The sequence below is a fragment of the Rhinoderma darwinii genome, chromosome 3 (assembly GCF_050947455.1).
Source record: "Rhinoderma darwinii isolate aRhiDar2 chromosome 3, aRhiDar2.hap1, whole genome shotgun sequence".
Taxonomy (NCBI): domain Eukaryota; kingdom Metazoa; phylum Chordata; class Amphibia; order Anura; family Rhinodermatidae; genus Rhinoderma; species Rhinoderma darwinii.
In genome coordinates this window covers 309,713,832-309,740,779 of record NC_134689.1, presented here as the reverse complement: position 1 = coordinate 309,740,779, position 26,948 = coordinate 309,713,832, and the positions used below count along the sequence as shown (strand labels likewise).

At 39.8% G+C, this 26,948-nt stretch overlaps 1 protein-coding gene across 1 annotated transcript in view; it reads left to right on the top strand.

Moving 5' to 3' along the window:
- Positions 1-26,948, top strand: part of AGBL1 (AGBL carboxypeptidase 1) — a 560,672-nt gene that overhangs the window by 325,395 nt on the left and 208,329 nt on the right. Inside the window, exon 20 of the mRNA XM_075855278.1 lies at positions 7,916-8,076. Within this exon, the coding sequence (XP_075711393.1) occupies positions 7,916-8,076 (161 nt within the window). The remainder of the gene's footprint in view (positions 1-7,915; positions 8,077-26,948) is intronic.

Sequence of the window (26,948 nt, the reverse complement as noted above, 5' to 3'; positions counted from 1 at the left end):
TAAAAAAACAACAAAAAAAACAGTACTTATCAATGCGCCTATTAGATTAGGTAGGAGATAGGGAAGTTATAAACTGGTGACAAAACTGGTTTCCATTTGCATTACCATTGGTTTCAATGGTGACGGATCCAGTGCAAATGGTTTCCGTTTGCACCCGTTGTGTAAGGGTTCCGTCCTTTTACGGAATGAATAGCACAGTCGAATACGGTATTGATTCCGTCAAAACGACAGGGCCCTTGCACAACGGTGACAAACGTAAACCATGTGCACTGGATCCGTCACCATAAGGGTATGTTCACACGGCCTATTTTCGGCGATTTTTCGGGCTGAAAAACAGCAAAAAAATTCGGAAACAGAGCATTTTTCGCGGCGGTTTTCACGCCCGTTTTTCAAAACGGCAGCGTAAAAAAACTGCCGCGAAAAGGAAGTGCAGGTCACTTCTTGGGACTTTTTTTGAGCCGTTTTTCATTGACTCTATGGAAAACAGCTCCAAAAACGGCCATAAAAAACGCAGCGAAAAAAAAAGCGTAAATCGCGAGTGGCTTAAAAAAACGTCTGAAAATCAGGAGCTGTTTTCCCTTGAAAAAGCTCAGTATTTTCAGATGTTTCTGACTCCAGGTGTGAACATACCCTTAAAATCAATGGTGATGCAAAAATAAACCTATGGATTCCGTTTGTTTCAATTTGGATTCTGTTCATGGGTTCCCCTGACCGAAAGCTCAGACGGAACCCATGAACAGAGTCCCAACGCAAATGTGAACGAAGCCTTACATATATGATAGATAGATAGATAGATAGATAGATAGATAGATAGATAGATAGATAGATAGATAGATAGATAGATAGATAGATAGATAGATAGATAGATAGATAGATAGACAGAGAGACAGACAGACAAATAAACATATAGATAGATAGACAGACAGACACTGCAGATATAGACAGACAGACAGACAGACAAATATATAAATACTGCAGATGGATAGATAGATAGATAGATAGATAGATAGATAGATAGATAGATAGATAGATAGATAGATAGATAGATAGATAGATAGATAGATAGATAGATAGATAGATAGTCCATTTCATTCCTGTAAAGAGGGTTTTAAACTGGGCAATTATCGTTCATAGAACGCTCATTACCGATAATTGCCCTGGGCAGCGATCAGCAGATGAACGCGCAAACGCTGATTCATCGGCTGATAGTATCGTTTTAAAAAGTAAAATATTCTCGTTGTCGGCAGTACATCTCCTTGTGTAAACAGGGAGACGCGCTGCCGACATGATAATAATGTATGGGGACGATCGATCGGAGTAACGACCGCTTGTCTCCATCCATAGCTCCGTGTGACAGGAGCAAATAAGCGCCGATCAACGAGCTGTCTCGTTGATCAGCGCTCACTGCATTAGTCAAAATCTGCCTGTGTAAGGGCACATTCAGACGTGGCGGAAATGCTGTTGAATTATGGCAGCACACTGAATGCCCATGGGACCATAAAATGAATGCGTAGGGACATATTGTGCAGCTTTACAGCACTCGTACACATGGGTTGTCTGTGTGCATGAGCCCTAATAAAGCGCAAAGAACTCTAGTGCTAATCCTTATCCTCTATGAACAACATCCAGAGTGTATGGCAGCAGGTGAGATGCTAGGATTGCTTGTAACCTTGGAGGTCATAGAAAATGATAGTAGACTGATATTTTAATGAGCATCATTCGCTGCGCAGACTGTAGTGTTCATTTACTCCTGTACTTCTCCTCGGTTATTTGCTGCTGATAAATTAGTGCGAGGTTTCTACAGGTCTCTGATCCGCACTCCACTCCTGGGAGCAACAGGTGCACAAAACAGCTTTGATATACGAGCTTTGAGAGAACCAAGGAGTTGTTAATGCTTTCTGCAGGCGATCATATATAATTCAAGCAGCCAGTGCCAGGCATCATGAGTGTTGTTATTTTTTGCAATCCAACATTTCAGATTGAAGTGATAAATATACACTGTGTGAACAATGGCTTAAAATCGGCTGGCCTAATTGCAGGAGACAGACAGTTTATTAATGCATGAATGCCCACCTGGGGTTTTATCTCTCGAGGGCCAAGGGAATCATTTAGTCTACTGTATGCTAGTAAATGCGGCTAACATTTACATTTCTGCTGTTTATCTGTCCCTAAGTATTATCTGCTGCTAGTTTAATATCTCACAGATTTGATGTGCAGAGTTTACAGCTCCCTGTTTGATGAATTCCATTATTTTAAGTGTTTAACAAGACATGAACTAATTAAATGATATATGTAATATTTCTGCACTTCCTGTATTTAGGTTGTTCGCATTAATAGCGGTGCATGTATAGTCCTTTAGGCTATATTCACACAACAGTGAAAAAAAACATGGCCATTAAACTGTCAGTTTTTCATGGCCATTTTGCATCAGTGTGTCTCCAAATTTAAATCCATTTCCAGTCCGTCTGTCTGTTTTTAATGGCCGTTTGCCATCCGTTTTTCATGGCCATTAAAAAAAAAAGTATGGATTTAATTTGTTGGTTTTATTGTCCAAATCCCCTGAAAACACCACAGTTCCCATGTAGATAGTGCTGCAATGACACTGTAGATAGTGCCAACATAGTGCCCCAGAGTGCCCACTGCAAATAGTGCCACAGTGCCCACATATAAAGTGACATAGTGACCACATATAAAGTGCCAGTGCCCTCATAGTGTCACAGTGTCCATGTAGATAGCACAACAGTGTCCCCTGTAGATAGTGTCACACCTCCATATAGTGCCACAGTGTCCATCTAGATAGCGCCACACCCCTGTAGATAGCACAAACCCCCCTTTATAGATAGCACCACCTCCACTGTAGATAGCACCAACCCCGAACTGTAGATAGCACCACTCCCCACTGTAGATTGCACCACCCCCACTGTAGATAGCACCACCCCCCCACTGTAGATAGCACCACACCCCACTGTAGATAGCACCACCACCCACTGTAGATAGCACCCTTCATTGTAGATAGCACATGTCTTCTCCAGTAGCGGAATCCCCTGGCCAGAGCATCAGCCGGGGATTCCACTCTGGCAGGAGATTTCAGAGGTAGCCACTGATGTCACTGTCTATATATGGACAGTAACGCCAGTGGCTTCTCCAGTAGTGGAATCCCCTAGCCAGAGCGTTGGCCGGGGATTCCACTTCCTACAAGGAACTACATCTGCGCTATCAGCGGCACTATCGTTCTATGTGTTAATACACCCATAGAACTCTATTGTTCTGAAAACGGCCGTGTGACGGCCGTTACAAAAACAGCCATCGCACGGCCGTTTTTCACTGTTGTGTGAATGTAGCCTTGGAGTAATGTCACAGACACTGTTGTATATACAGCTAGGCTGTATTAAGATTGGACGCCATGTTGAACTTTGCATGATGACACTACAATGGGTGAGAAATAACAATTAATGTATGAGTACATGATATAACAACTATATAAATTACATATTGTGAAAAATCACCACTTTTTCCTTCATGACATCTTTGGACTAAAGTGATCACTTATAAAAAGGTGTCACTTATCACTGCTTATTCTATCTATCACTAATTCTTGAGTTTGTAATGTGTCTATAAAAACTTTGGTCTGTCTGTGATTTTTAGCTCAGTTCCCATAAACAACTGAAGTGGAGGATAGCAACCCTTGGCATCGTGACACAGCGATGCAAAGGAGCCAAAGCAGTCATGTAGTCTTAGCCTTAAGGTACATTTACACGGCCCAACGTGGGCTGTGTAAACGAGCGCCGCTCAACGAGACAGCTCGATGATCGGCCCTCGTTTGCTCATTTCACAAGGAGCTAGTATGGGGACGGACAAGCGCTCATTACTATGATTGCTCGTCTCCTATCATGCCGGCAGCACGTCTCCCAGTTTACACAGAGAGATGTGCTGCCAACAACGATAATAGTTTTGGCATTTAAAACAATGCAATCATCCGATGAACAAGTATTTGCTAGTTTATAGACTGATCGTTGCCCTGTTTACACAGGGCAATTATCGGGAACGAGCGTTCTGTGAACGCTCGTTTGCCCGATAATTGGCCGGAAATCATACTTGGAAATCATACCAGGATGCTGTGCTCCAGAGATACTTAGTAAGTGAAACTTCTATAATTGATATGACAGTTTTCAAAATATGGCCGTGTGCATGAGGCCCTAAGTGGAAAAGTGTTTGTTCCTCTTATTAATTGGGGCAAAGGCTGTGATTCTGAAGTTTGGATTATGTAAACCAAGTTCAATCACTGTATAAATGAAAAGTTCTGTAGCTTTCTAATAGACTTTGTTTTTAATTCCTCACCATTTTCAATATTGGTTTGTTGCCAGTGAATAAGAACACTCTTGCTTATATTAACAGGTTGAAAACCCTATATAACTGGTCCTGCTCACAGAGGAGAAGTAGATACAAATGTATCCAGTCTACACAATGCTCTGTGAGCTAAATAGATCAGCAGCAGTTGTACAAATTTCTTTGCTAGTTTGCTACAATGTATCAGTCTGTAGTCCAGGCTATTTAGCTCACAGGTCATTTTCTAGACTCTGTACCATTGCATCCATATCTCAGGTGAGAGCAATAGTAGGTATGTAGGGGTTTGTAGCCTCTGGATGTAAACAAGGGTGTTTTCAGTCACTGACTGCAAAAAAGTATCCTAAAAATTGTGAGGATTTGAAACACAAAGTGATAACGCTTAATTTACATAAAACCGGAAAACCCCTTTAAGTGTAGTGTAGAGGATGGCCAACATCTTAAAATATATGGGTCATTTGAATGTAATATGTGTACTATCCCAAAGTCCAAACTGACCTCAATAGCGCTGTTCTTCTTTTTTTCCAGACTTTTCCCCGTTACAAAGATATGGCCCACTGTTGTGTTGGCTCCTTATATGCTAATTTGCAGTTAGTCAGTGGAGAGGAGCTAGCTTTCCTGGCTTTGATGCTGACCAATCAGCGCAAGGCAGCCTGTGTGTAGTTCACGCCCTGTTGGCTGACTACAGCAAATTAGCATATAGGGAGCCAAAACAGTGCTGGAATCAGGGAGACAGCGCTATTCAGGTAAGTTAAACAGTTGACTTACTGAGGGGTCCTCTTTAAGTAGCAGAAATTAACAATTCTTCTTGTAGTGTAGTGTTCCTCTGACGAATCCTGTCTGACTAAAGAATCTCGTAATTGGCTTTGTAATAGTATGTAAAAACTTGGCAAGTGGGTGAAACACAAATACAATGAGAGTTATAAATCAGTAATAAGATGAGCAATAAACAAGCGTCAGATATCATTGTCTAGTCTAGATTTACAACCTATTGCTGAATCATTACTATGAACGATAATAAGTTAATATTAATTTTCACTAATGGAAAGTAGTTATGAATGAAAATGCATCAACCCACAACAATAATAACCATGATTAAAGATGCCTCAACTTTTACTTAGTGGGGTGAGTGTGACCCGACCTTCATTGTGTTAGTGTTAAACATAGAAATTTGCAGTCCATGAATTTTTATTCTTAACTGTGTCTAGAATATCTGGGATAATAAAATGTAGATGACAAGGCCACAGAAACTGTTTCCTATGTATTACGTTGCTAAGCAGATGTTAAATCTTCTTGCAAAGTACCTAAATAGGCTTATCTCAGCTATGTCTTTGTGTGTAGAAGTTCAAGATATATAAAGAATAAAGAAATGAATATTGTCTGTAATCCCTAGATGCCCGTGGCTGATGTCATTCTGCGCTAATATAAACTCTGCACTAATGTTGGCACATGGAATTGTACAAGAGAGCAACCTATTGTTTAATGGGGGCTCTGTCACCACATTATAAGTGCCCTATCTCCTATATAAGGAGATCGGCGCTGTAATGCATGTGACAGTAATGTTTTTCATTTAGAAAAACAATCTATTTTAAACCACTTTATGAGCGATTTTTAGCTTTATGCTAATGAGTTTCTTAATGCCCAAGTGGGCATGTTTTTGCTTTAGACCAAGTGGGCGTTGTACAGAGGAGAGTATGAGGCTAACCAATCAGCGTCATGCACTTCTCTCCATTGATTTACACTGCACTAGCGATATAGTTATATCGCTAGTGCAGTCACTTACACAAACAGTAACATTAATGCAGTGTCCTGATAATGAATATACATTACTACCAGCCTGGACATGATGTTTATACGCGCCAAATTTATCATACAGCATGCGCCACTTTGATAAGTTTGCTACGATTTCTGCCTTTCTGGTCTAGTTTTAAAGTCTATATTTAAAGGGAATGTGTTGTTAGTGTGTGGGTGATTAAACATTGTTCTAATTTTTTTAATTTTTTTCACGAGTCAGGAAATATTATAAATTAGATTCTAATTTATAATATTTCCCAGCACTGGTCACTAGATGGAGCAATTCCCAAAATTGCAGCATTGCATGTGGTAAAGCAACCACATTGCTTTATGCTGCAAAATTGGAAAAAAATCCCTCGTTCTAGTGAGCTCTCAGAATCCCCCCCTCCTTTATCCTGGCTAGTGCCGGGAGAAACGAGGGGATTGAACAGTCAAACCTCCTACACTGTGTGTCGCCATTTTTTGAGCTAACACACAGTGTAGTAGGTTTACATACACTAGTAAACACACACTGAAACACGAACATACATAGAAATCACTTACCTGCTCCTGCCGCCACCGCTCCCTCCGGTCCGTCCGCTCCGTCTGCTGCCGCTGCTCCAAGTGCACAAGTCCGGAAGCCGCGACCGGAAGTAGTAATCTTACTGTCCAGCCGCGACTTCCGGTCTACAGGAAAATGGCGCCGGACGGTGCTCAGTTCAACTTGGACTGTGTGGGAGCGGCGCATGCGCCGTTCCCACACAGACGGCGTACACCATAGTGGATGGAACGGGCCCCGTTTGCATTCACTATGGGACTGTAAGCTGCCGTATTCCATGTCTGTATGTGTCGTTAATCGACACATACAGAAATGGAGTAAAAAATGGCAGCCCCCATAGGGAAGAAAAAGTGTAAAAATAAAAAAAAGTAACACACAAACACACAAATAAATATAAAAGTTTTTAATAAAAGACTAAAATCAAACTGATGTTAAATTTTTTTTAAGACAGTATTAATAAATCTCCCCCATATCAGGAGCTGCTATATTAAAGAACCTTTCAGACATGCCGATGATCAGGCGTTTGGCTTGTTCCCGATCATTGACCCATGCAAAGATGCCCACCAATAAGCCGACAAACAAGAAAACACTAATTTGTCGACTGTCGCATCTTTCGTGCAGGTAGTAAAATCATCGTTTTTTAGCAATACATCTCCCTGTGTGAACTGGGATGTGCTGCCGACAATAATGAAACTGTATGTGCCTAAAACTATTGCACTACCAATCGTTTATGCACATATGGTACCGGTGACTGCTCCATGTCAATGACCCGTACATTAAACGTTTCGAATATATTTACAGAAAATGTGATTAATAAGTAATAAACGTTTCACAATGTCCAGTGCTTTTACATTATTATCTCTCCGGTGGTGTCAGAGCATTTCCAACACCGTTCATGTTATTTTGCCCTCTACGATGTATTGATGATCTTCTTGGCATGCGATTGCAGTAGCTGCTCTGCTCATTTCTACCACTTTTTATTTGAGTAAGCAACAAGTCATGTGTCTACTTCGTCTTTTTCCTCTTGTAAAAAAAAGTTCTCAAAGATCTTTACAATGAGATAAATAGTGCTGGTCGATCATCTGCAAACAGTCGCAGGATCATTTAAATGCAAGTGTAGAAGTTATTAATGATTTCATGGGATTCAGTTCAATTAATGTGCACACGTTCAGCGCTGGTTGTTTATCTTTAAGATGGATTATGCTTTACTCATTTCCATATCATCTGCATCCTTCACAGGGTTTACAAATTGGAACTAAGGAGTTAGAAGAAATGGGGGCAAAGTTCTGCCTTGGACTGTTGATTCTTCTATCTAAATGCTCTTATAGTGGAACTCTGCTTCCTCAGGTAGAAGCGCTGCTTAAGGCGGAGAGAGAAAGTGCTGACAATCACAGAACCAGGTAAGGCATTCTAAAAAAAACTTATAAAAACGACCCAATTTCTATTGTATTGTGTTGGAAACTTGAAGAAAAGACAACGACAATATACAACAAGGGTGCTCTCTGAGCAGGGTTGAACAGGTTACGATTTTCTACTGAAACAACATGGCTACTTAGTTTGGAGATTCTCCACCCATATCATGTCTATACGTTAATTTAGGGGGATTTTATCTTTCATGGTACAGCTGTTGAGGTTAATATAATTCTTCCTGTTGAATTGTGATCATGCTGAAAAAGCAAGACCCGAGAGGGTTATTTCCATTTTAGGTGGCGTTTTTTGCTGCTTATTTTTTTTGTACGTTTTCTTTTTTTCTTCCTGTGGCCAGGATTTACTTTAAAGTCTATAGCCAGTTATGAGATAGCCTACAAACACAGCATTTTGGTTTGTGGTGTTTTTGTAGCGTTTTGGGGTCAAAACACAACATGCTCTAGGTATGGCATTTTTTTCCTGTAATTTTTTTATATAGGCTTCTGTATAGGAAATTCCTGGAAAAATGCCTATACAAAATAACAATAAATAAAAAATGCCACCAAAAATGCATGTAAAAAAACTGCATGTTATATTTAAAAAATGCTGGCATTTGTAAATGCATTTTTCATGAAGTTTGAAGCGCCAGACAAAAACCCTGCCTAAAGTGTATTATAGTGAACGCTAACTCTTTTGCATAAATATTTGCATTGTGTCAGCACGGCAAAAGGTCTAGCAAAAATATGAATATATAAATAACAGTCCTAAGTAACATTCTGCTGGTTCTTCTGGGTACTTCCAACATTTATGTACTTTGACCTTTTTATCTGGATTGAATTGGTTACTAATCATTTTTTCAAATGGTATATTGTCAAAATTGCTAAGCGTTTTGTCATTTTATCATGGCATAACTATATTCTACTAAATTGTGGAGCTACATTAGACAATATTACGGCCAGTGTATTGTATAGGAGCAGACAAGCTAGAATATTGACAGAGAACAACAATATATGAGCGCTTCTCTGGTATAGTAGTTTTTGATTTTTATCATTTAACCCCTTAATGAGCAGCCTATTTTAGGCCTTAATGACTAAGCTACTTTTTACGTTTTTCCATCGTCTCATTCAAAGAGCTATAACTTTTTTATTTTTGCGTCGACATAGCTGTATAAAGTCTTGTTTTCTGCGGGACAAGTTGTAATTTTTAATAGCACCATTTTGGGGTACATAGAATTTATCGAGTAACTTTTATTAACTTTTGTTTGGGTGGGGAATAGAAAAAAACCAGCAATTTTGCCACACTTTTTTGCGTCCTAAATTTACGCCGTTTACCGTGTGGTATAAATAATACAATAACTTTATTCAGCGGGTTGTTGCGATTGCAATGATACCAAATTTATATAGATTTTTTATGTTTTACTACTTTTACATAGTAAAAACAATTTTTTTTCAAAATAATTTGTTTTTGTGTCTCCATATTTGAAGAGCCATAACTTTTTTATTTTTTCGCCGATGCAGTTGTATGAGGGCTTTTGTTTTGCGAGACTACTTGTACTTTTTATTGGTACCATTTTGGAGTTGACTATTTGATCACTTTTTATCACATTTTTTTTAAGGCAGGATTCAAAGAAAACAGCAATTTTTGAAATGTTTTTTGTTTTTTTTACAACGTTCACCGTGCGGGTTAAATGATGTAATAACTTTATAGTTGGGGTCGTTACAAATGCGGTGATACCAAATATGTGTAACTTTTAACTTTATTTTGTTTTTTAATTATAAAGCAGTTTGTAAGGAGAAAAGGTGTTTTTTTCTTTTTGTTTTTTTCACTTTTTTTTTTTTACTTTTTATTCAACTTTGTTTTCACTTTTTTACTAGTCCCACTAGGGGACTTCACTATGCGATCCTCCGATCGCATTTATTATACACTGCAATACTTCTCTATGGACAGGCCTCTGGCATGACCTAGCAGGTATACACTACAGGCAGTCCTGGGGGCATTTACAAGGCCCCCCGGCTGCCATAGAAGACACCGGCACCCGGCAATCTTATCGCCGGGTGTCGGTGGGATGAGAGGGAGCTCCCTCCCTCTCTCCAAAACCACTCAGATGCGGTGCTCTCTATTGAGCGCCGCATCTGAGGGGCTAAACGGGTAAGATCGATACTGATATCAATCTCACCCATTAGAGCAGGGCTGCCCCCAGCCCTCAGCTACCTCTGGTGGCTGAGAGCAGGGAGATTTAACGGCTCCCTGCTCTGTTTATTTTTTCCAATGCAGCGCCGTAAAAAGGCTATTGCAACGGAATAAAGCCCATTAGTGGCCGCCGTAAAAACACTATGGGGCGGTCACTATTGGTTTAAGTATTTAACCCCTTAAGCACACAGCCTGTTTTCGCCTAATGGACTAGACCATTTTTTCCAAATCTGACATGTGGTAATAACTTTGGAATGCTTTAATTTTTTTCAAGCGATTCTGAGACTGCTTTCGTGTGACACATTGTACTTTAAGTTAGTGGTAAAATTTGGTTTATACATTTAGTGTTTATGTATGAAAAACACCAAAATTCTGAGAAAATAAGCAAAAATTTGTATTTTTATCAATTTAAATATATCTGCTTGTAAAACAGTAAGGGTATGTTCACACGCAGTGTTTTCAGGCGTATTTCGGGGCATAAACGCCTCGTAATATGCCTTGAAAAACGCTAGTGAAATGTCAACAAACTGCTTCCCATTGTAATGAATGGGAAAAATGGCGTTTAATTCATACGGGGAGTTTTTTTAGACCACGGTTTTAAAAAACGGCACGTAAAAAGACGCTGCGTAAAAAGAAAGAGAATATAACTTCTTGAGCCGTTTTTTGAGCTGTTTTTCATAGGGTCATTTAAAAAACAGCTCCAAAAGCGTCTAAAAAAAAGCCTCAATAAACTTTTTCTTAATTAAAAACAGCTCAAAATCAGAGGCTGTTTTGCTTTGAAAACAGCTCCGTAATTTTCAGCCGTTTTTAATTGTGCATGTGAACATACCCATAGTAATACCACACAATATAGTTACTAGTTTACATTTCCCATATGTCTACTTTATTTTTGCATCGTTTTTTGAACATTCTTTTATTTTTCCAGGGCGTTACAAGAACGCTTAGAACTTTAGCAGTAATTTCTCACATTTTCAAGAAAATTTCAAAAGCCTTTTTTTTAATGGACCAGTTCAGTTCTGACGTGACTTTGAGGGCCTTATATATTAGAAACCCCTATAAATCACCCCATTTTAAAAACTGCACCCCTAAAAGTATTCAAAACAGCATTTACAAAGTTTCTTAACTCTTTAGGCATTTCACAGGAATTAAAGCAAAGTGGAGGTGAAACTTGCAAATGTAATGTTTTTTTTGCAGAAAATATGTTTTAATTTATTTTATTTTTTTCGGTAACACGGAAGGTTTTACCAGAGAAACACAACTCAATATTTATTGCCCAGATTCTGCAGTTTTTAGAAATATCTAAAAACCTTCTTTTTATTAGAATATATTTTAAGCACCATGTCCGGTTTGAAGAGGTCTTGTGGGACCAAAACAGTGGAAACACCCCCAAGAAGACACCATTTGGCAAACTACATCCCTCAAGGAATTTATTAAGGAGTATAGTGAGCATTTTAAGTTTTTTTTTTTGCTTAATTTAGTGGAATTAGTTTGTAAAAATGAAAATATATATTTTTTTTCCAATAAAACATAGAAATTTTAAATTTTTACAAGGCATAAAGGAGAAAAAGCACCCCAACATTTGAAAAGCAATTTCTCCCGATTCCGTAAATATCCCATATGTGGTAATAAACTGCTGTTTGGATACACGGTCGAGCTCAGAAAGGAAGGAGCGCTACTTGGCATGCAGACTTTGCTGGAATGGTTGTTTAACCCCTTAAGGACGCAGCCTAGTTTGGGACTTAAGGCTCAGAGCCCATTTTTCAAATCTGACATATTTGAATTTATTCAAATGAATGGGCAGATGTTTGCCGGCGCTTTGGAGACGTATTTTCGGACGTAATTCAAGGTTAAAATGCCCGAATTACGTCCGTAAATAGGGTGTGTGAACCCAGCCTTATACCACCCAAAATAGTTGCTAGTTCACATTTCCCATATGTCTACTATATGTTGGCATCATTTTTTTAATATTCTTTTATTTTTCTAGGGTGTTACAAGGCTTAGAACATAAGTAGCAATTTCTCATATTTTGAATACAATTTCAAATGCCTCTTTTTTTTTATTTAGGTACCAGTTCAGTTCTAAAGTGGCTTTGAGGGGCTTATATATTAGAAACCCCCATAAAACACCCTATTTTAGAAACTAGACCCCTCAACGTATTCAAAGCAGCATTTAGAAAGTTTATTAACCCTTTAGGTGTTTCACATTAATTTAAAGCAGAGTAGAGGTGAAATTTACAAATTAAATTTTTTTGGTCAGAAATTCCTTTTTATTACATTTTTTTTTCTGTAAAACAGAAGTGTTTACCAGAGAAACGCAACTCAATACTTATTGCCCAGATTCTTCAGTTTTTAGAAATATCCCACATGTGGCCCATGTGTGCTAATGGACCGAAGCACGGGCCTCCGAAGCAAAGGAGCACCTAGTGGATTTTAAGGCCTCCTTTTTGTTAGATCATATTTTAGCCACCATGTCCGGTTTGAAGAGGTCTTGTGATGCCAAAACAGTTGAAACCCCCAAAAGTTACCCCATTTGGCAAACTACACAGGATACAGGAAAAAAACAACCCAACATTTGAAAAGCAATTTCTTCCGATTACGGCAATACCCCACATGTGGTCATAAACTGCTGGTTGGACAAACGGCAGGGCTCAGAAAGGCATGAGCGCTGTTTGACATGTAGATTTTGTTGGATTGGTTTCTGGGCGCCATGTCGCATTTGCAGAGCTTCTGAGATACCAGTACAGGGAAAACCCCTTAAAAGTGACCCGATTTTGGAAACTAGACCCTTTGAGGAATTCATTGTAGTTTTCATGGGGTGCATGCAACTTTTTGATGAGCATTTATTCTATTTTTTAAGAGGCGTGGTGACTAACAAACAGCAATTCTGCTATTGTTTTTTATTCCTTTTTTTTTTACAGCGTTTACCGTGCACTATAAATGACATATTCACTTTAATTTGCGGGGTGATCCGATTATGGCGATACCTTATGTTTATCTTTTTTTTATGTCTTACTGCGTTTGCACGATAAAATACTTTTTATAAAAAATAATTTCCTGTTTGTGTTGCCATATTCTAAGAACCATAACTTTGTAATTTTTCCATCAAGAAAGCCACGTGTGGGCTTGTTTTTTGCATAACGAACTGCAGTTTCGATCAGTATCATTTTTAGGTACATCCGACTTTTTGTTCCATTTTTTGAAAGGTCAAGTGACCCAAAAATTTTGATTCTGGTATGGTTTAATGTTATTATTTTTTACGGCGTTCACCGTGCGGGATAAATAACGAAATACTTCTGTAGTTCAGGTGGTTACGGACGCAGCGATACCAATTATGTATAGTTTATTTTTTTTATTTTTTTATATTTTTAACAAAAAGGGACTGCTAAGGGAAAAGGGGGATTTCTACTTTTATTACATTAAAACTTTTATTTCTTTATTTTCATACAACTTATTGTTACTTTTTTACTTTGTCCCACTAGGGGACTTGATGGCTGGAGGCCCTGATCGCAATTCTAATACACTTCACTGCGTAGTGCAGTGTATTAGAGCTGTCAGCTACTCGCTGATAGTAAGTATAGTGGGTCCTGACTTTGTCAGGTCCCATTAGGCTTCCGTAGATGGCATAGCCGGAGGCCATTGTTAGGCCTCCGGATGCCGTAGTAACCATCTTCGCCCGCGATAATGTCGCGAGACGTCAACGGTGCTTTAACACCTAAGAAGCCGCGATCGCTATTGAACGCGGCTTCTAAGGAGTTAACCGGCGGAGACAACGTGATTGGTGCCCGCTGAAGGAGCTGCGGCAACTGCTGTACGAGACAACAGTTTTCACAGCTCATAAAAGTGCTGTAAGGGGGGCGGAAGAGCGGGTTTTCCCATGACCTACTATGAGGTCACGGAGCGCGAACGCTCTACTTAGCATGACCTAATAGTAGGTCATGGAGCTTTAACAGGTTAAGCACCATGTCACAATTCCAAAACGCCTGCGGGACCGAATCAGTGGAAACCCCTCAAAAGTGACCCCATTTGGGAAACTACACGCCTGAAGGAATTTATCGAGTGGTACACCGCGTTCCAAAATTATTATGCAAATGTTATTTTTCGCTGATTTCCCTAAATAGTCGATGCAAATGACAGTCAGTATAATCTTCAACCGTTGGAGTATAATGCAAATTTTATTGAACAAATCTCCTAATGATAACAGATTTTTTTTTAGAAGTAAAAAAACTCAAAATGCACTGTTTCAAATTATTATGCACAACAGAGATTAAAACATTTTAATGGTTGTAAAGAGAACTAAAATGGTAATTTGTTGAATTTGCAGCATCAGGAGGTCATATTTACAGAAATCAAAAGCTCTTTTAATAAAAAAAAACTTAACAGGCCAAGTTACATGTTAACATAGGACCCCTTCTTTGATATCACCTTCACAATTCTTGCATCCATTGAATTTGTGAGTATTTGGACAGTTTCTGCTTGAATATCTTTGCAGGATGTCAGAATAGCCTCCCAGAGCTTCTGTTTTGATGTGAACTGCCTCCCATCCTCATAGATATTTTGCTTGAGGACGCTCCAAAGGTTCTCAATAGGGTTGAGATCAGTGGAACATGGGGGGCCACACCATGAGTTTCTCTCCTTTTATGCCCATAGCAGCCAATGACACAGAGGTATTCTTTGCAGCATGAGATGGTGCATTTTCATGCATGAAGATCATTTTGCTACAGAAGGCACGGTTCTTCTTTTTGTACCACGGAAGAAAGTGGTCAGTCATAAACTCTACATACTTTGCAGAGGTCATTTTCACACCGTCAGGGACCCTAAAGGGGCCTACCAGCTCTCTCCCCATGATTCCAGCCCAAAACATGACTCTGCCACCTCCTTGCTGACGTCGCAGCCTTGTTGGGACATGGTGGCCATTCACCAACCATCCACTACTCCATCCATCTGGACCATCCAGGGTTGCACGGCACTCATCAGTAAACAGCACGGTTTGAAAATTAGTCTTCATGTATTTCTGAGCCCACTGCAACCGTTTCTGCTTGTGAGCATTGTTTGGGGGTGGCCGAATAATAGCTTTATGCACACTTGCAAACCTCTGGATGATCCTACACCTTGAGGTTCGCGGGACTCTAGAGGCACCAGCGGCTTCAAATACCTGTTTGCTGCTTTGCAATGGCATTTTAACAGCTGCTCTCCTAATCCTATTAATTTGTCTGGCAGAAACCTTCCTTATTATGCCTTTATCTGAACGAACCCGTCTGTGCTCTGAATCAGCCTCAAATCTTTTCACAGTACGAGGATCACGCTTAAGTTTTCTTGAAATATCCAATGTTTTCATACCTTGTCCAAGGTATTGCGCTATTTCATGCTTTTCGGCAGCAGAGAGATCCTTTTTCTTTCCCATTTTGCTTGAAACCTGTGGCCTGCTTAAGAATGTGGAACGTCCTTCTTAAGTAGTTTTCCTTTGATTGGGCACACCTGGCAAACTAATTACCACAGGTGTCTCAGATTGATTACAATGATCCAAAGAGCCCTAAGGGTATGTGCACACGTAGTGACCGAAAACGTCTGAAAATACAGAGCTGTTTTCAAGGGAAAACAGCCCCTGATTTTCAGACGTTTTTTGAGCAACTCGCATTTTTCGCGGCGTATTTCGCGCCGTTTTCGCGGCGTTTTTTACGTCCGTTTTTGGAGCTGTTTTCATTGGAGTCTATGAGAAAACAGCTCCAAAAACGTCCAAAGAAGTGTCCTGCACTTCTTTTTACGAGGCGTAATTTTACGCGTCGTAATTGCCGTACGACGCGTAAAATTACGCGTCGTGGGAACAATACAGCGTTATACCCATAGAAAGTAATGGGCAGATGTTTGACAACGTATTTGAGGCGTATTTTCAGACGTAAAACGAGGCAAAAAACGCCTCGTATACGTCTGAAAATAGGTTGTGTGAACCCAGCCTGAGACACAATACCATCCATGAGTTAATTGAAAAACTAATAATTTAATGTTTATGACACTTAAATCTAATGTGCATAATAATTTGGAACACAGTGTATTGTGAGTATTTTGACCCCACAGGTTTTCTTGCTGCATTTAGTGGAATTATGCTGTGAAATTGAAAATTTATTTTTTTCTGATACGACGTGGAAATTTTTTAATTTTCCAAGGAATAAAGGAGAAAAAGCACCCCAACATTAGAAAAGCAATTTCTCCAGATTACGGCAATACCCCACATGTGGTCATAAACTGCTGCTTGGACAAACGGCAGGGCTCAGAAAGGCAGGAGCACTTTTTGGCATTCAGGTTTTGCTGGATTGGTTGTAGTTTTTATTGGTGCTATTTTTAGGATGAATGCGACTTTTTGATCACTTTTTATTCTATGTTTTGTGAGGGGTGGCAACAAAAAAATTGTGATTCAGCATTGTTTTTTATTTCTTTTTTTTTGCGGTGAAAAATAACATTATGGTTTTATAGTTTGGGTCGTTACAAACGCGGTAATACCAAATATGTGTACTTTTTTTTAAACACTAATATGCCACGATCGTTTTTGGAGTTAATGGCAGGGATCGGAGCTAGCTCAGTTCCCTGCAGTTACAGCAGGGAGTCAGCTGTAACATACAGCTGATACCCACGGCTGATGTTGCAGGCTCTGAGCCTGCACCTTCTTCTGTTTGCGGGCGGAAGTCTTTTAGGCCCTTCCTCTGGGCGGGACCTACCAGGCTTTCTTACTTAGCTGTCAGGAGGCCATTGTTAGGCCTCCGGTCTGCCAAAGCAGTGGTTCCGACCTGCTAGTAAACTCCATAGATGAAGTGCTCGCTTTTGAGCGCTCCATCTAAGGGGTTAATCGGCCGGATCGGAAGCTAGCTCTGGTCCTCACCATGCAGCACAGTGTCAGCTGTAATATACAATGTTGTAATAAATAATGTAGCTGTGTATTTGGGTGTAAGGCATCAATCTGCCTTCCAGTTCAACCTAGTTGGAGATCAGGGGAAGGTGGGATCATATAACAGTATAAGGCCTTATTCACACGACAGGGTCCGAGTGTCGGCCGATAAAAACGGCCGCTTTGTTCCGTTTTTTCCCGGCCGTTTTGCATCCGTTCCAATTCTGTTCCGGGCCGTGTTGCCGTTTTTGACGGCCTATTTTGACCCGTTTTGCATCCGTTTTTTTCCCTGTCCGTTTTAAATCGGATGAATTAAATTTGTAAATTTTTTGCCACACACTTTTCTCTGCAGATACTGCCACAGCCCCCCTGTAGGTAGTGCCACACAACCACCTGTAGGTAGTGCCACACAGATAGTGGCGTAAATTATAGTGGAAATCTGTGCATGCTCATAGCTGGTGTAGATTTCCCTTCCAGACACAAGGATTGCAAGAGATGCACTTAGTTTAAGCGCATGAAACACCATTCTTAATAAATATTCCTCTTTGTATTTGTGACAACATCCTGTCTATGGAAATTTCCTGACTTTCTCAAGGAGACCACAATTATTAGTGCTTATAGAGGAATTAAAAATAAAAGAGCAAGAAACAAACTACCTCAAAGTACTGCACCACAAAATCTCTATGGAATGAAATTCAAGTGTTGATTCCTCTGATTGTATATATTAAATATTTTGTTAAATGGACACTAACTTTTCAAACAAATTATGTTATTCTAATAGTTTACCAGATATAAAACAACTTTATAATTTACTTACTGTTAAAATTGATTTATTTTATTCATGCAAATTCTGTGTGAATTTACTGCCACTAGGTGTCTCCCTTCCTGTAATCTGCTGTCCTGTTGTCAAGCATTGGCCTTCCCTGCTTGCAGAGCAGAATTTAGTTCCTGATTGTGGGAGTGTGCCTCTTCGCTGCCTATAACAGTCTATGAAGAAGGGAGGGGGAGCAGGAAGAAGGAGCAGAGAGATAGTGAGTCATCAACACACAATGCATGTAAGTCTATGGAGGGGGGAGAGAGAGCAGGAGGAGGAAGCAGAGAGACAGAGAGTGAGTGACACAGACGCTGCATGTATGTCTATGGAGGGGGGAGGGATGAGCACGGGAGGAAGTAGGAGCAGAGAGAAACACACAGACATGATGGTAATATGCAAATCTCACCCCAGTGCCGGATGCTCAGCTACAGTGCTCATAACTGCTCTATAATTTCCTCCTTTCTGCTGCAGCTTCTATATATGTGATAGAGATAGGAGAGCAGGATTATCCTCTTCTATGTGTGCTGTGTATGTATAAAAGACATGATAGCAGCAGGGCTCCACTCACTTTGAGACAACTGAGCATTAGATATAGAGTCTGCAGAAGGGAAAACTGCTAAAAAAAAAAAATACAACATATAAGTCATAAAATTGCCAGAAATAGTGTTATTCCTCATGAACACACATATGACAACTTTTTCTGAAAAGTCACCTGAAAAGTTAGGTACGCTTTAAGGATATATTCAGATGTAACGGTCATTTCTCGTTTTTGTGCCATGATTACAGCGAAATCACAGCAGCACAGCCCATCAGTATTATATAGTCACCAGCTCATTTGCAAGGTAATAATGTAACGCTCTGACAAATGCATGTGCTTCACTGGTAGTTGTCTGCATAGTGTAGGGGATGTCTTCTGATGGGAATTGCCGGATGTATATGATTTTCCCAGATACATTTTTGAAAAGAGGACATGATTTAATCTAATGATGTCCCTCAGCGAGTTTCAGTTTTTGGACAATGCAATTTTTTCCTGTCTCTAAAATGAACCCATAAATATGATTAGATTTCATTTTACGTTATATACTTTTAACATAGCTCTGTCAGTGCATAATATCTCTATCTTCTATACAGTTTCTCACGACGCCTTCTTGTTTCATACATACACAGTTTGTCTCTGACACAGTTCTGTTAAAGCCAAGATGTCTCATGTTGGCATTGAATTGGCTCTTCAGTCTGTGCTTTTGACATAAGACATTTCCGCTTGTCAGGAGTTATATCTTTTCTTGTCTTCAACCCTTCTAGTTTGTTATGGGTCTCCTCGACCTACTCCATGCTTTTTTGTTTTTTTCTTACACTCTTTGCCTCTGGGAAGAGAATATTGAGCAAGACTGGCTGGTCAAGTTGTGTGGGATTAATTGTTTCTGTTGTATGATCCAAACGAATCAAACTCAATGTTCTGCCGGCTTCAGTCAGGTAAAACTGTCAAGGATAATGTGAATGGGACTGAGAAAAATACACAATTTTTCCCTTGAGGGGAGCAGAGCTACAGCAATAACAATGCCACACAAATGAAAATGTGATTTGTATATAGTCAGTGCCCTTGACATGACCTTGAATAATTCCTTCATTTTCGCGAATAGAAAATCTTACACTGAAATACTGCTCCATGTGACATTTTTATTTTTAAAATACTGAAACGTTTTTTAATAATTTTTTTTCACTGTGACTTTGTTTTGTGTTACTTAAGAAACAACAGTTTGATCGTTTTCTGGAAGTTAAAGCTATGTTCACATATTTGGAATTTGACATGGATTCCAGTATGAATTCCTTGCTGAAATCTGTGTCAAATCCGACAATCCACATCCAACTCATGTGAATGCTGTTTATTTTTATTTTTTTATTGTCAGATTTTTGCTTGCAGCATGAAAAATAAATAAATGTGAGAATTAGTAGCATGCGCCTTATTCCGGTGGATTTCACATAGAAAATCTGGCAGATTTCCACACGTGAATTAGCCCCAGTGAATGTCCAGATCCACGGCACATCAAACTGCACATTCACAGTAGAAATTTGAGATAAGCTTTGGATTTTTTCCACGGGTCCTGCACTAAATATGTTAACATAACCATAAGTTCACACAGGCGTTAATAGAGTATTAGACAAAAGTTCCCTATAGTGATCCATCACCAATTAATCAGTAAAGGGTTTAGAAAACTCATTCTCAAAGGGGTTTTCCCATCAGAGACATTTATGAGATATCCACAGGGTATGTCATAAATGTCAGATAGATGTGGGGTCCCACCTCTAGGTCCCACACCTATCTCTAGAACGGGGGCCCCTAAACCCTGTTCTACTGCTCTGCGCTGTGGCTGAAGTGTGTGATTTCCGACCATGAATTACGGAAACAGCGTAGCTCGCTGAGCTATGCGGTTTCCGTAAGTCCCATAGTAGTGAATGGCAGTTACAGAAGCAGCATAGCATGCGAGTTACGCTGTTTCTGTAACTACCATTCAGTTCTATGGGACTTACGGAAACAGCATAGCTCAGCGTGCTACGCTGTTTCCATAATTCATGGTCGAAAATCACACAATTCAGCCACAACACCGAATGGTAGAACAGGGTTTAGGCGGCCACATTTTAGAGACAGGTGCGGGTCCCAGATGTGCGACCCGCATCTATCTGACATTTATGACGTATGTCATAAATGTCTCTGATGGGAATACCCCTTTAACTACTGTATTGGAGAATTCTGAGTTAATAGAGGGGAGTCCCCTTTTCAAGATCCTCCTCTATTATCGAGAGTGAAGATCAGATACAAAAAGGCTCCAACATTCTGGTGGTCACAACATGTCCGTACATTACATACAGCTCATTGATCTGTTTAATACTCATTTGGTGAACCTGAAATCTGATTAAACACCGGCTGCCGGGTTCTCCCAAACAATAAACATTTCTTGGAGCTGCCTTATTTTTGACATTCTGGCCTATGTAGTCTTTAGTCCACATTCCTTTTACAGGCTAAGGCCTCGTTTACACGAGCGTATTATACGCGCGTGCGACGCGCGTGCTTTGCACGCATGTCGTACGCACCTATATTAGTCAATGGGGCTGTTTAGATGATGCGTGAATTGCGCTCAGCGCGTGTGCGCAGAAAAAAACTCACGACATGTTCTATAATCGTGCGTTTTTCGCGCACTCACGCACCCATTGAAGTCAATGGGTGCGTGAAAACCACGCATGCCGCACGGAAGCACTTCCGTGCGAACTGCGTGATTCGCGCAAGAGCTGTCAAACTCCTGAATGTAAACAGAAAAGCACCACGTGCTTTTCTGTTTACAAACATCCAAACGGAGTGTCAAATTCGAGATGAGCGCACCGAACTTCACCGGGTTCGGCCAAACTCGTTTTGACCGAAACCGGTAAAAAATGTTCGGGTACGCGACGTCAGGAGACAGTCACTGTCCACGGTGCTGAAAGCGTTAAACTGGTTCAGCACCATGGACAGTGACTTCCGCTCCGAAAATCCATGAACCTGTAAAAAAAAAAAGACGTTCTGACTTACCGATAACTCCGGTCCGACCTCCCGGGATGACAGTTCAGTCCAAATGACAGCTGCAGCCAATCACAGGCCAAGCACAGGCTGCAGCCAATCACAGGCTGCAGCGGTCTCATGGACTGCGGCGTCATCCTGGGAGGTGGGGCCGGATGACAAGAGAGGGACGCGTCACCAAGGCAACGGCCGGGAGCCCGGACTGGGGGAAGCAGGAAGTTCTTGGTAAGTCTGAACGTCTTTTTTTATTCACAGGTTGGTGTACATTGTGATCGGCATTCACTGTCGAGGGTGCTGAAAGAGTTACTGCCGATCAGTTAGCTCTTTCAGCACCTTGGACAGTGACGGGCCTCGACTACCTCATCTCTATGATGGCGGCTGCGTGAAAATCACGCAGCCGCGCATCATGACACACGGAGCTGTCAAATGCCTTTTGCGCGTTTAAAACGCAACAAGGCTGCGTATACGCAGTGCATACGCCATACAAACGCGCGCAAAACGCAGCGTTTTTTGCGCGCGCAAAACGCACACGCTCGTGTAAATGAGGCCTAAGGCTGTTTTAGGATGGTCGTACGTAGTATGGCTTCATTCAGGAGCCAATATTTTTGTGTCCAGAGAGAAAACAGTGCAGACTATAAACTATGAAGTTCACCAATGCAGCAGTTACTTTAATAATATATCGAGCTGCAGATGTGGAAATAATAATGTTGCATTATTTAATATGGAAAATCTATAGGCTTCATGCCTTCTCTGGAATGTAACTTGAGATTAACACATGAAGGAATGAGATAGTACATGCTCAGTGATATTCAGTCTTCTGTATTGTGATCGATTTAAGAATGATAGGTAGGAATAACTTCACACACACAGATGTTAAAAGAAAATACAAGTATCATTGTAAGTACCTAGCACCCGTTATTATGGCTGGCTTGGTTTCAGGGTTGAGGAGCATTGCTGCAAAATTGCACCATACCTTTTTATGACAAAACTTCATGAGGCACCTTAAGGCCAGGATCACACACACAGTTTTGATGCTGTTTTTTTGAGCCAAACACAGAAATGGATCCAGAGGGAAGAAAAGGTATAAAGAAAAGACTGATGCATGTACTTTCTTTTGTTTTCACTTCTGTGTTTGGCTCAAAAAACTGACCCAAAAACTGCATCAAAACTGTGTGTGATCCTAGCCTTACACATGATAGTCCAAGAAAAGAATGACTATACTTTCTATATGGACCAGTATATACCAGCATTTACCAGTCTCTACATGGTAGAAGTATATATGGTGTTCACAGAGTAGCCCTATAACCATTACCATGTTTGATGTCTAAGATTACCTGAAAACAGAAGATGTCTACATAGCTACAGCACTATTCAAAACACTAATTAACCCTTCCATTACCACAGGCATTATAATGTTTAACCCTTCACAACACCCCCAATGTTCCTTCTATGGATGGCACCACTTGAAACAAGCAATACATACATCTGTACATACAGCAACACCATTTGCTGTCCCCATATTACTTACTGACAATATATATATTTTTATTTTGCAGATATGTTCATATAACACACTAGGGTTTAAAAAGGACATCTTTACGCAGACTATAAAAATTTATTGAAACAAGGCCCTAGTTGTTGGCTGACATAGATGGTTAGCGTTTCAACCATGGCATGGCATTTATAGTAAGTTGATCAATAAGAAAATGTAATGTTAATAGAGGATTACTAGAGGATAAATGATTCCTATTAAGAAGGCATTATCTCTGAGTTTACGCATATGTATTTTTAATAGGTATCAATGATCCGTTAATAACTCTCTGCTAACACTACATTATCCCTGATTCATGTGCCTGCCTTCCACGGAATCTTGTCAATGGTAATGCCATAATGTATTAGACCGAAACAGATCATATTAACGTATATAACATTATGATGAAAATGATGCTATTTTTTCATTGCCTATGTATAATGAAGATTAGTATTATTTGCCAGTCACTAGAAATAACACAATGACCCAGGCTGCTGAGAATCAGAACTAAGCTCTGGCTTTCATAGAGTGAATTGTTTGATCTTGAATAGATCAATGTTATCAGCCTGTAGCTCCGGAGGTAGCTGAACCACTATGGCACTCTGGGAAGCTTTTCAACCAAAGAGTTCTTTAAACCCTCATTCTGCTTCGGGAGTTAAACACCTGCTGTGCTCTTGGACTCTGCAGTCCCCTTGCATTAACACCAGAAAATAACCAGGGTATGGAAAGTATAATGAAAAAAGAAGCAAAAGTAGATTTTTGATGTCTTGTTCATTGTTAAAATAGCCAAAAAGAAGACAAAGGTTGAGTGACATTGTGGTCGAGTCCATAACTTTGTAGATCTACTTCCAGCTCCATCAGTTAAGCAAAGCAGGTTTGTAACTAGACCATGTAAACTTTATAAGCCAATATATTGTCTCTTGTAGGAATCAATTAATAAAATGAATAGTGGTCGCTGAGTTTATTTGTATTACTGTTTATGGTGTCATTACAATTTTAGCAGTATGTCTTTAGTAGAGCTGTAACTTGTAGGGCCTAGACCCCCAATGATGAATCTGCCCACCTACAGTACCATGTGGCATTTTTAACACTGGTGTCTTTTTTTGTGGCAGACTGATAGCGACTGCTGCCTCTGCAGCCCCTATAGCTACATCCATGGTCATACATTATTCTATAGGTTCTATCAATCAGAGAGTATTTCATTGCGATTCTCCAGATTTTGCCTAACAACATTTAAGGGACCATAGCAGGGTAAGGGATCACAAACATTGTTTTCAAATTAATTAAACTCTCATCTTCCTAAAATTACAAATATAAAAGATCGTAACATTTATGAAGATAATTAGTTTTATTATTAATGGCTGGTTGAAGGGGTTGTCCGGTTTTCGCAAATCAATGTTATTTTTTTGTAAAATTAATAGTTCTACAATTTTCCAATATACTTTCTGTATTAATTCCTTACGGTTTTCTAGATCTCTGCTTGCTGTTATTCAGTGGAAACATTCATTGCTTACTTCCAGTGGATACAATTCTGTCCATGGTCATGTGATGGACACACAGGTGCACGGTTCGTTACAGTATCTATGTATACATCGGACAACACCTTTAGTGACAGAAGGCTTGTGAACACAAAAAGAACTCCTATGAAACTACGTACTGGTCTAGTAAAAAAGAAACACTTTTACCTAATCCTGTACAACCACTTTAAATTGCCGCTGCCACTTAGATCCAGTTTATTGATTATATTATGATATTAAATTAGACAATTTTCTAATATAATATTAAAATGTCAAATTACTAGTAATTTTCCTGATTGCGCTGTCAGCGAAATACAGGCATGGTTTATTCCGAGTGGCAGTACAACAGCTTCTCTAATCATTATTTTCAGAAAATAATGTCTTCTTTATTCCGCTGTTAGAATCTGCATCTGCCCTATTAAGAAATAATGTAATTCTCTAGTATATTTTTACGATCTTTAAACAGCATTCTTATGGCCTCTTCTCACGTGAAGTGGCAAGACTGCCTTTGAGCTGAAGACCTGAGTAATGTGAGACTCGTTGCTAGGCACAATGCTACTTGACAACCCCACTTAAAAAAACTGTGGATGTTAGATAAGGCCCTTTTACACGGGCCAATTATCGGACAAATGGGTGTTAACAGAACTCTGGTTCTCGATCATTGCCCTGTGTAAACAGGGCAATGATCAGCCAATGAACAAGCAAATACTCGTGTATCGGCCTATCGTATCGTTTATGCACCCGAAAATATTAGCATTGTCGGCAGCGCATCTCCCTGTGTAAAGAGGGAGACGTACTGCAGACATGATAGAAATGTAGGGGGACGAGCGATCGTAAATAACAATCACTCATCCCCATACATAGCTCCCTTGTGAAGGAGCAAACGAGCATCAATCAATGACCTGCCTGTAAGAGAACCCTTAGCAAACATATATGATAGAGTGATTGCTTAATGCTGACAGCAAAAAAAAAAGGGGAAAAGAAGCTTGTCAGCCGTCAAGCCACTCCATTCCCCATTTCTATCTTCTCATGAAAGAAAGAGTAGTTGTCACCAGTCTAGGTTAAATGGATAAACCAGAGTTGAACAAATAAAGCAATAATAATATGTGAAGTGAAGCTTGTTTTGCTAATGACTAATGCTTTGGTCTAAAAATAAATAGCAATATTGAAAATGTTGTTAGAATTATTTCTGTAGGTTGTTATATTCCAGTCACTTACATTTCAGTCATGAAAGGGTAAAGTCATACATCTGCATTTCAAATCATGTTCCATTGTCAACATCCTTTGAAATAAAAATGTCCTCCTTCACAATCAAACATGAAAAGAATTGGCGTGGGCTTCTGGGGCATAAACTATTTAATACAGCATTTCAGACTTTAATTTACAGAATGTTTCTCGAGTGTGTTGTGTGTAAAAGCATTAGAGGCCATTATGGGAATGGGAAAAAATACCCGCATGAAAGTGCAAATATTTGATTTTATCCTACAAAACTAGATATGTGCGTCTTTTGTTCAATTTGAAGCACTTTTTATAGTATTGATTTCATAAGCCTAAAAACTTTTATTTGCTTATCTTCTCACTGATGTACTGGATAGCATCCCTTGTCATATCATTTGCTTTCTGGATTAAGAGTACAGATCATATTAATGGGTCCCTGAATCCCTTGCAGGACACAAAGAGTGGAATTTATTAAGAACTCTATTCCAGCTTTCTGGTGTACAAAAGTTGCAATATGCGTAACTTTTGCTTTTCTACGCCGCTTCTGACACTTATTTAAAAAAGCAAGTGGGGCTCAGTGAAAGGACGTGGCGATTTGCGGCACATTTACTATAATTTACACAAGAAACTTACATTAATTATAACGCAAACCTACTCCATCTCGTAGCTGGAGTAGATTTGACTTTTTGGCATATGGACAGCCAGACCTGTGCCGAAGTTAAAAGGCATGAGTCTCTTAATAAATTAGGCACAATTTACTCCAGCGCTCTTCATATTATGACTGGTGTAAGAAACGCAGGTCTTGATAAATTAAATAACTACTGCTTATTTTCATTCTAATGATGATCATGATGATTGTTATTACTTTTTATTCCCCCCCTCTCTTTATTTATATTATAGCAGAATAAGAAAATGTATTAATTCAGCTCAGTAAGGCCTAGTTCACATCACGTTTTGGCCCTACGTTTAGTGTGTACATCAGAAAAAGTGCCAATGTGCACAATAAACGTGTCCATAGTGCTCTATTAGACCACCGGAGACCAAAAAACTGTCCTTTTGAACTCCGTTTGGCTTCTATACGTCAACATACCAGGCGGTATACAATTTTTGTAACATGGGAGTCTACAGGTGACAGATGTCACCGTATGGCATCCACCACACGTTAAAAT